The sequence below is a fragment of the Arachis hypogaea genome, chromosome 11 (genome assembly GCF_003086295.3).
Source record: "Arachis hypogaea cultivar Tifrunner chromosome 11, arahy.Tifrunner.gnm2.J5K5, whole genome shotgun sequence".
Classification (NCBI taxonomy): domain Eukaryota; kingdom Viridiplantae; phylum Streptophyta; class Magnoliopsida; order Fabales; family Fabaceae; genus Arachis; species Arachis hypogaea.
Genome location: NC_092046.1, coordinates 133,998,813 through 134,009,940, shown reverse-complemented (window position 1 = coordinate 134,009,940; position 11,128 = coordinate 133,998,813). Strand labels below are relative to the sequence as shown.

The 11,128-nt window shown below is 35.5% G+C and overlaps 2 protein-coding genes across 2 annotated transcripts; one reads left to right on the top strand and one right to left on the bottom strand.

The window, feature by feature from the left end:
• Positions 1-843: 843 nt before the first annotated feature.
• On the top strand, positions 844-7,805 carry LOC112722703 (uncharacterized). The gene is made up of 17 exons (XM_025773824.3): positions 844-1,331; positions 1,718-1,815; positions 2,508-2,627; positions 2,858-2,947; positions 3,044-3,159; positions 3,605-3,704; positions 4,205-4,276; positions 4,356-4,403; positions 4,494-4,571; positions 4,649-4,768; positions 5,047-5,152; positions 5,548-5,711; positions 5,886-6,020; positions 6,468-6,598; positions 6,999-7,061; positions 7,144-7,222; positions 7,303-7,805. The coding sequence occupies exons 1-17, from the start codon at positions 1,019-1,021 to the stop codon at positions 7,351-7,353; spliced, it is 1,884 nt and encodes a 627-aa protein (XP_025629609.1). The 5' UTR covers positions 844-1,018; the 3' UTR covers positions 7,354-7,805.
• Positions 7,806-8,010: 205 nt separating this feature from the next.
• LOC112722705 (uncharacterized) lies at positions 8,011-10,170 on the bottom strand. The gene is made up of 6 exons (XM_025773825.3): positions 10,032-10,170; positions 9,834-9,936; positions 9,177-9,316; positions 8,740-9,102; positions 8,578-8,640; positions 8,011-8,489 (listed from the first exon to the last, which is right to left on the bottom strand). Exons 1-6 carry the CDS (start codon positions 10,086-10,088, stop codon positions 8,253-8,255), a joined length of 963 nt encoding a protein of 320 aa, XP_025629610.1. The 5' UTR covers positions 10,089-10,170; the 3' UTR covers positions 8,011-8,252.
• Between the last annotated feature and the right edge of the window lie 958 nt (positions 10,171-11,128).

The window sequence follows — 11,128 nt, the reverse complement described above, 5'->3', positions numbered from 1 at the left end:
ATAAATAAGCATTGTCATCAAATCAGATGTGAGTAAAATAAGAATAAAATATTGATTATAAAAAGAAACAAATATATATTAGTCACATAAAAAAATGATAAATATTAATTTTATAGGATTAAAAATATAAACTTTACTATTTACTCTTTTTAATTAATTTTCAAACTTAAAATTCTGATATTCATTTTTTTGTTCATTTTCTCTATATTTTTGTTCCTACCATAGTTTATACAATAGAAAATTATGTTGTTCAATCAAAATAAATTTTATTTTTTGACTATCTTTTCTCTCTTTTGTTCTAAATAATGACGACTACTAAAATTTATATCTTGCAAAAAATAATACAATCTAAAAAAATCATTTCTCCTACTTTAGCCCACCTAATAGACTCACTACCTAGGCCCCTCTAATTTGTCCAAATATGTCCTATACATCAACACCTAATCATAAATTAATATCGTTAATTTTACTGGTCAAAAACAAGAAACCGAAACTTATAACCACTTCACAATCAATGCATTTTATATGTGTTACAATCCAAATTTGACAGGTAATGTCAATATCACATGTTTATTTTCGGTGTCCTTACCAAAAACATTTTCCTAAAAGTTATTTCTTTTGCTTCACACGCCTGCAAGATTTGTACAACCACCCTTGAAAATCCAGATATTACAATCACATCCCAAAAGAATAACAAATTACATAAATCCAAAGAAAGAGAGAAACCACAAAACAGCCCCAAATCCAGCGATCAACAAAAATTAGAAAAAAAAAACACCTTTGTGTTGGGAAACCCAAGATTTTGGGCCATAAAGACACACGTGCAATTATAACTAACGACCCAATCCAAAACCAAAACCAAAACCAAGATTCTATCTTTCTCTCTCCCTCTTCAATTTCTCTCTCTCTATACACAAACAATAATCTCTATCCACAGTTTTTGCCTGTCACACTCACTCACTCTTTCGCAACACAGATTCTTCAATTTCCGTTTCCCACTCTCTCCAAACCCCATTACATGTTCTCCGCGGAGGTTTTCGGCGTCTTCACCGTCCATGGCGCCGATGTATCTCCGGCTCCCGCCACCGCCACGAACACTAACTACACCAGCTGCTTCAAAAAACCCGCGCCTTCTTCTCATAGCGTGGTGAACACTGTGAGGTTCCCAAAGGCTTCCTCCGCCACTCTCTGTCGTTGCAGCGTTGACTCAAAGTCCGCCGTCGGCGGTGAAGTTTTCTCGGTGACGCCGTCCGGCAAGTCTGACGTGGACTACCTTGGTGAGAGCACCAAAGGCGATTTGAACGTTAAGTTGGAACACCTCGAAGCTTTTGGTAAAAAGAAAGGAAAAATAAAAAATTTTCTCCTATTTTGTTCTATTATTTGTCCTTTTTAAGGTGTGCATTGTTGTGTTAGTTGAAGTGAATAGCTTTATCAGTTTATATGTTAGATTCTGCTATATCATGATGGACCCAACATTCTCTTTTCGTCATATGTTGTAACATATATATGTAAATATTGAACATTCCCACCAAAGGTTGTAGTGTTTCTCGGCTTTTACTAGTTTACTACAATTCTTGTTGACTCCTTTGTTTGGTTGTAATGAGTTATTGGTAACGCTTGTGGTGTTTTCATAAATACCGGACACTATTATATTGAATATGGTTTTTCTTATAAATTTATGTTGCAAACAAAGTGGATAATGGTTTCTCCCTCGTAGGAATTGATGGTAATGGTGCACTAGAAGGTCCAATTGAGGAAGTGGCTAGGGCAGAAACTATTGAAGCAGAAGATTTGCTGAAAGACTTGGGTATTCCGGTACGTAAAGCCTACCGATTTTGCTTACTTGCTGCGTTTTATAGTTTATGATATGTTTGCCAAGAAAGAAACTGTGGTCTCCTTCACCTTATGGGTTCTATTAGTTGATGAATGAACGTGTGATCAATATGATAGCAGTGTGCTGCTATCTGGACTTTTGTGTGTATCTATGTCGTTACTCGTTATCAAATCCATCTCAACACAGGAATAAATTGATAATGTTGGTTACACATACCATAAGTTCATAAGTATGGTTTTGTGAAGATCCACCTTTAATATTTTCAAGTAGGATAGCATAAAGGGGTGTTGTTATAAGGTAAGTTACAATATCCCTGCCCCTAGGTTTGCAAAACCTAAGTGAACCACCTGATTACATTTACAGAGTGTACATGCTTTTCTGATAATTAGCTCCAGTTGTATATCAAAGAAGTCCGGGTCCCTATGATGTGATTAGCTTTTTTATGGTTCCTACTCATGGGAGTATCAACCTTCCATGTGCTCATATTGGATAAATATCAACCTTATTACGAAGGCCAACTAACTTCTTCATTACTTGATATTGTCTTATGTAATCATTGTTTCTGATCGGCACACTGATTTCTTCTCTCTATATATTTTTTTTCTCTTCCCATGGGATGTTGACTGGAGTTATCCTGATTTCGTAAGTAACACTTTTTTTAATCTTCGTGCAGAGTCCTTCTTCAGCTAGAAATTCACCTCGTGGAATATTCTGCAGCCGTACGTTGAACCTGCGGTCAATTAGTGCCATTGGATATGACATGGACTATACCTTGGTCCATTATAATGTGATGGTATTCATCTGTTCCATATTAGTATATCATATAATCTGTATGAACTTACAAGTTTAGCTACTTCCTTTGTTCAATTATCAATTGTATACCATTGCTTTACCATTGTAGTTGAGAGCATAGAAGTAAGAAAAAAGGTTCTGTACTATTTGGTGTCTTGTGCAACTGTAGGTTTATCTGCATTAAGGTTTATGGACCTCTCTGATGACTGATATTGACCTGTGCTGTTGCAGGCTTGGGAAGGGCGGGCTTATGACTATTGTATGGAAAACCTTAGGAACATGGGTTACCCTGTCGATGGGCTAGCATTTGATCCTGATCTGGTAAGATGTTATCTCCAGCATCCTGAAGGCATTTGGCAATTGATGTTCCCTCTTGTTTGTACAAAATGATCTTACATTTCGCCATAAATTGTTCAGGTAATTAGAGGTCTGGTCATAGACAAAGAGAAAGGCAATTTGGTTAAAGCTGATCGATTTGGTTATATAAAAAGAGCTATGCATGGCACTAGAATGTTATCTACTCGGGCTGTGAGGTAAATGTCAGGCCTTGTAATTTGTTTTATGATACTGATAATCCAATCAGAAGCTTCTTGCTTTCTTGTTAGCTGCTTGCTTGTTAGCTTCTGTCATCAAACACTGCTGTAACTTATTGAAACACACATCAGTTTTGCATTCAAGATAAGTGAATATGTACATAAGTTATTAATAAACAATGTAAGTTGACAACTAATTAAATATCCAGAACAATACAGTAATGGTATTTCATTAATTTTCTGTTAATTGTGAAAGTCTGACTTCTGAAATAACTGGAGATTTGTAGCATATCATGATTGATTTCCTTTCAGCACAACTCTTGCATACGTAACACACACATACACACACATGTAAATGTACTTATTTATAGCTCAGTAGATTTCATTTATCAAAAACTGGAGTAATAGTTTCTGTAGTGCTTCTTAACTTTATATGCAATGGAAGTGAGATGTACGGGAGGGAACTGGTGGACCTGCGAAAGGAGAGTCGGTGGGAATTTCTCAACACACTGTTCTCTGTGTCTGAAGCTGTGGCCTACATGCAGGTATGTTGCACTCGCTGTTGAAAATCACTCAACTTTCAGTTTCAGTAGAAGAGATGTATCATCCCACAATATTCATTTTGCACTAGTATTCCAATTTTAGTTTTTGTGGCTTTGTCTTATCTTGGCAACAGGTAATGGGTTCTATTCTGTTGGTGTGTTTATTTGATTGTTCAAGCATTATTAACTGTGTCTTATGAACCTTAATCGGGTTATAGGATAGTGAATGTTTATGTTCCGGTTTCCACTGTTGATTCTCTTGTGGCCATTTAGGCATTCCAAAATTTAAGTAGGTAGTAGAACACAAATGGGAGTTGGGAAATGTTAAGATGTGAGGTTTGAGCATATGGAAGCTCAGATAAACTGCCTTACTCAACCTTATTCTTACTTAAAACATGAATATCAGTGTTTCCCTCACAATAAATAAGGATGTTCCCCCTGTATTTAATGTAATTATGTCTTACTGTGATGAGACTACATTAATGATATATATTTGCTTTCAGATGGTTGACAGATTGGACGATGGGACTATACCAGCTGATCTTGGCCCCCTTGATTATAAAGGGCTTTATAAGGTAATATGGTGCAAATATTTTAAATTTTATTTATCTTTGATTAGAGATGTTTATTCCTTACAATTAGCATAAATCTCAGGCTGTTGGAAAAGCTCTCTTCTGGGCGCATGTTGAAGGTCGCCTTAAGGTGAACACCTCGTGCCAGTTTTTCTTTCCCCTGTATGGTGCTTTAATGGTGAACTTTGTTAACTCCAAATGACTTGTGGAATTTATGCAGAGTGAGATCATGTCTAAGCCAGAACAGTTTGTGGAGCCCGACCCAGAGTTACCGTTGGCACTTCTGGATCAGAAGGAGGTATTGCCTGTAATGTGTTATTGTTTGCATAGACGTGATGCTCTTCTACTACTTAGTCTGTTCTTGTCATGAAACAGGCTGGCAAAAAACTTCTGCTTATTACCAATTCAGATTATCTTTATACGGACAAAATGATGCGGCATTCCTTTAATAGGTTTCTTCCCAATGATATGGGTTGGCGAGATTTATTTGACATTGTAAGTTCATGTTGGTTACTTCTTCCTTAATTCTTTTTGGTACATTGGCAGCAGTGAGGTCTAAACCTAGGATCTCATTCTCATACTACTACTACTACCCATTACCCTCACCACTAGACCATTCCTATTGCTTTTTTCCTGGGATTTTGTTCTTGAATAATTTACAAAAGAAATTATTGTCTTGACATTGGAGGAAAGAAAAATACCGTTTTCTTCATGTCTTGTCTTATTATGAAATAAATTTTGCACTAATGGATGTTTTCCTTTTTGATGGTTAGGTAATTGTGTCAGCAAGAAAACCAGAGTTTTTCCAAACGTCACATCCCATGTATGAAGTGGTGACAGGCGAGGGTCTGATGAAACCTTGCTTCAAGGCTCAAACAGGTAATTAGTATAATTGGTAAACTGTTACATTCTTTTTATGAAGTGGCTAGGGTCTGATGAATATTCCCATTGTTTTATGAAGTCTGTTACATTCTTCAAAAAAGGAGAAAAAGAAAAAAAAGTCAGCGTTAAATAGACACCTAGTCTTATATATTTAGTTATATACTTGTACTGATTCTTGTAACACAGCCAAAATCATTATAAATTTTGGTCACAGATGATCTTTCGGTCAACTGTTGTTTCCTTATGTGTTACAATAAATAGTCATGGAGCATTAGTCATAGAATGTGGATATGTTTACTATTTAGATCACAGTCATTCATTGAATTATTGATGTGCTACATTTACGTTCCACATGATTTGACTACATGTACATGATCTCATATCTTCTGCAGGTGGTTTGTACTCGGGGGGAAGTGCACAGATGGTTGAAAATTCTCTCAATATTCATGGAGATGAGATATTGTATGTTGGTGACCATATTTACACTGATGTCAGTCAATCCAAGGTTCATTTGCGATGGCGAACAGCATTGATTTGTCGAGAATTGGAAGATGAGGTTGGTTCAATCAGTTTATGTTCTGATAATTTTTCTGAGCAAAGAAAGTTAAACTATGAAAGCTTTCCTGATCTTATTTCTCTATGGAAAAGAGCAATAAGATGAGCATAGTGTGGCTTGACTGGATCCTATTATGAAATGTCATGATTTGGTTTTCAAATGTTAAAACTGCAGTACAATGCCCTCATTGGGAGCCGGATACATAGAGAATCATTGGTGGAACTTATAAATCAAAAGGAGGTTCTAGGGGATCTCTTCAACCAACTTCGACTGGCTCTACAAAGGCGGAGTCATGACAGGCCTGCACAAGTAAGTTTTGGCTCTATTCTCCTATTATGTGTTAAACTATTTAAGCTTCATTTTTATTAATGCTGAGTACCTCTTGACATTGTTGAAAAATGAAAGCACTAGGCATTTAAAATCTTCATTTGCGTTATATAGGCATTGTTCCTAGGACCTATGTTGCAAACCTCTGCTCCTACTACTAGTTTGTTGCCTCAATCAATCCCCTTGACCTTCGTAAGCTAAATATGATATCCAATACAATGACTAATCTTCTCAAATATCCCTATAATTAATCCTAGTATATCATAAAAACTTGTGACATTAAAAGGCCAAATTAATAATTATCTATGATTTTGGGATGTTTTGTCCTTTACATGTCTACAAAGCTTTTTACCTTATCCCATATTATTTTTAAAGTGAGCCATTTTAGCTATTTTAATAATGGTAGTTAGTTTTGCTATGTACTTGAAGACCCTTGCAGCAACTAATATGAATGATGAGGACCTTACTGAAAGCATGCAAAAGCTATTAATCGTTATGCAAAGGCTAGATGAGAAAATTGCTCCAATGCTTGAGGCGGATGGAGAGCTCTTCAATTCAAGGTGAGCAAAAATTATTGATATTTGATTCAGAAACTCTTGGCTGTACCTTCGTATCTGCTTGCTTCATGGCTAAATATGCAAACCTTGCTTACTTTTGCAACTGACTTGCCATGGGAAAGAATTTGACTGGTAACTCTGTACAGTCCTCAGCTTAAAATAGTCTGCATCTATAAAATATCAAAGATCCTCTGTCATGATGTTATGTTATCATGGAAAACATAAATGGTATGCAAACTAGTCCAACGGAATCCTGGCTCTATGCTTTCAAAATGCTGTAAAGAAATTGGCACCTTTTTTATTGGGCATTTTTTTGTCTAATTGTGCAAGGCAAGTAAAGGAGAGTCTTTCTTCTACCTTTCAACGCGGATGCTATTAACTCCATTGTATTTGTCTGCAACAGGTGGGGTTTTATATCCCGTGCTGGTCTCTGGGATAAAAGTCACTTGATGAGACAAATTGAGAAGTATGTACTTTCTTCTTGATGCCCTCTTCATCTATATCATACTGATTTCTTAAAAATGAGCATTAATTTATTTCAATTTCAGGTATGCTGATATTTATACCTCTAGGGTGTCTAATTTCTTATATTATACACCCTTCATGTATTTCCGCTCCCAGGAACAGGTATCCAGATCATCTTCTCCCTAAAGCATTATGTTTCTGTTTCGCGTTTCAGCTGACTCAAATGTGTTTCTGTGCTGCAGAACCTTGCGCATGATTCATACTCACACTTATGTTCACAAACTCAATATTAAGATTTCTTCCTAGGGAGAAATGGAGGTAAAAATGGTGGATAAATAAGAGAAATAAGAATCTTCTGCTGTTGACATTATGAGCATGTGTACTATTCATAACGATAGCAAGCCCATGAAGGACTTCAGCAGCAGTTTTCCCTTGACCAAGTGGTGTTTAAGTTGGCCCCTATGATTGTAGGAGAGCCGCCCCATGCAAAGGGTAAAATAAATTTGCTAAGGGTTTATGTAGTTATGCTTCCAACTGAATTCTTATTCAGGCTTTTAATCTATATCTATGGTGTAATATCCACAGCTTTGTGACTTGTGAGGAATTGTTATCCAAATGTCTCCCTATGGTTTTAAGTAAATTATATAACTACCATGATGGATGATAGGTGTTGAGGATTTCCTTTGTTAGTGACATTGTCCTTTTCTCTTTGGGAGCATAAATAAGTAAATTATTGCTTGTTTTATGTTGTTCGTTTGGCTATTTCCTTTTCCTATTTCTTTTTCTTTTTGCGCTTTGAGTGAGTTGGAACAATTTAGTATAGGTTTTTGTTAAAAGTGATAGTTATTTTGAAATGAATGTAATGTTTAGTAAAAATATATTCTGAGAACATCAAAAATATTTTAATTTAAAATTTAAAAAATACTTTGCAAATATATATCAATACTTGATTTTCAACTTAAAAGACTAGAATGTGAATAAAATAGACGTCAAAATGCTACTGATCCATACATTGCATTTTTGGATAAAGCAAATCCACAATTCTCATCAGAATTGCATCTTCAAAAATGGTAACCACCCTAAAAGCTACATCTCTAATCTAGGCTCCAGCTCAAAAAATATCAAATAAATGTTACAAAATCAGGCCTATGATATACTCAGAATGTTTGTTTTGCTTTCAAAGTTTTTATTATTAATAGAATGGAACCTTGCATTTTCTTATGGTATGATGTCTACCATAGCTGTAAGCAGGAGAGTCTGGTGGTGGCAACAGGTGACTTTCATCATAGTTGATAGAAACAAGACAAAGCCCGTGAGGCGGAGCTGACAGAGAGTATTTCGCAAGCTCCTTTCGATCTCTACTTGCCAAAATATGCGGAACAATCCCAGGAGGAATAGCTTCCTTGCCAATTTGAAGCAACAAAGCCACCTGGAAAAGTCATTGCTGTCATGAAACTTATCTGAATACAATCTCTCTTGCCAAGTTGCAAGAATTAGTCACAAGAAAGAATGTTTACCATGTTTCGAACTTGTCTATATAAGAAACCTGAACCTTCAACTTCTACCTGCAAAAGAGCTCCCTAGAAATAGATATTGAAGTGATCAGCTTTATAAGCCTTAAAATCTTCACATAAAAGTATCAGAAGCCAGAGGAAACTGATTAAGAACAAGATGAGTACCATTTCTTTCACCTCAAATCGGAAAATGTGCTTTACAGGATCCGGCACCCGATCATTGTGGGATGCATTGGCAAAAGCAGAGAAGTCATGCTTCCCAACAAAATATTTTGCAGCTTCTTGCATGACAGCGCTATTGAGTTTATACACACTATGGTAAGCAAAATGCCGCTGGAAAGGATCCATGATGCTATCATTGTATATCTTGTAATGGTAAATCTTACTTTTGGCAGAAAATCGAGCATGGAATTCAGCTGATGCAGGGCTGATCTCTCTAACCCGGATATCAGTAGGAAGAAGACCATTCAAAGCCGCATGAATTTCTTCCAAGTTTTTGTAGTTAAATGGCGTAAAGAAATGCGCAACCTGCAGCATGGTAAGTTATAAAATTTTCAATGGTTTCTTCCACTAGAAACCACATGAAAGGAACAAAGTCAGACCTGACCCCAGGCGTGGACTCCTGTATCGGTCCTGCTTGCACCAACCAATCGCAGATCCTTCCTTTCAAGCTTTGTTGCTTTAATCAAAGCTTTTTCCACAGTGCATTGCACAGTTGGGGGAGATTGCTGATATTGCCAGCCTGAAAACATAACCATCACTCTATCAGGGACAACAAAGAATTCATGTTTAAATTACATATTTTATACATTAGTACTGGAAAATTGCACCTTTATATACAGCTCAAAACCCAGGAAATGAGGATTTGATTACTGCTATGATTACATCAAAGATCAAAACTTGATTAAAAAGTTTGGGACTTTCAACTTGTATTATTATGGGCATAATGTTTGAAATTATTGACATCAACTGAAATTGAACAATTATTCACAATGCTTGAGACACTGTGTCCTTATATCTTACAACTAGTAAACAAAGCAATCTTATTGGCAATGAGTAATGCAATAGTCACAGAAGAAAAAGAGAAAATGAGAAAAACAAACACACACAAGCAAAGGGTACAAAAAACAGAACAACCAGGTTCAACAGGACAGAGAAACAGAAAAAAAAAAACCTAAGTCAAAACTGTTTTCAAGTTGAGAGCTTTATGGATGAAATGGAATACCCAGAATTAAAAAATGAAAAAGAATGAAGCAAACCTGCATAGTGAGTCCCATCGTAAGCCAAAATAAGGCGCCATTTATAGTCTGGTTGAATGGGCTTCACCCCATTTTCCAGCTCCACAGGAGCAAACGAATTCAACTGAGATCCAAACAGAGAGAAGAAAACAATATCTTACTATGAACAGAGAGACGGAGAGAGAGAAACATAGAGAACGAGATGAGAGAATATCATACCGAAAGAATGGAAACCGGAGATGGTGGAGCAACCAGAGCTGCTACTGCATAGTTCATCTCTCACAATCAAACACACCTATTACCCCTTTATCCATTTTATTTTTGTAGATTTTTTCCTTTATATTTTCATTGTTCTTCATATAATCATATGCTTATTTTTCACATTAGTTTAATTTTGATAATTAATGGTATAAAAAACTTGTATACTATAATTTAATCTGATTTACTCATTTTAATAGTTGTATAAAATATAAAAAGTATCATATTCATATAAAAAAAATAGTTATTAAATTAACTATTATATATTTATGTATACATTAATATATATTTTATATAGATAATCAATTTGATGTTTCACTCGTTTTTTTTGTCGATTCCGATGGATAGTGTCAAAACGAGCTTGTATCAAAATCTTATTCGGAGAGCATATACGTCTCCTCTCTTAAAAGAGTGAGCTCGACTTGGAATTTACTTAATCAGTACTTTTGTTGAATCAATAGATTACAAAGCTTTCATCGATAAACTTAGTACAAGTAAAGAACTTGATAATAATATGAAATAACCAATAAAATTAACAATAATGAAAAGTGCAATGATAATGAAAAAATGAAACAATGAAATAAGTTGCAATAAAAGAAATCATAAAACAAGTGAAAAGAAAATACGAAAAAGAAATGAAGAAAATAGGAGAAAATTTAGTGATGACATTCAACACTCACATGTACAAGCACTCCATTCTTTCGTGCGTCAGTGTGACTCAGAATTTTGCAGAATTTTAGTGTTTAGAGTAGGTTGCAATGCATGCCTATGTTGATTTCAATCTTCTTATTTATAGAGACAGCTCTTGGTAGTTACTTCTTTCTTTTTTACGTTCGTCTTTCAACTTATTCCCCAAAATTTGCACCATGTTCCCCACTCTAAGCTTGAGAGTCAAGTAAAAAATCTTGATGCTCAACTTAAAATAATCGCTGGTCAACTTTTTTCACATAGTCTTTGACTTCAACTCTCCTCCTGATCGACTTAGTTCACAATCGAGGCTTATTCTAGTCAAGGAACTCATTTTACTACCAAAAAATTGCCTTTTAAAATTTGTTATT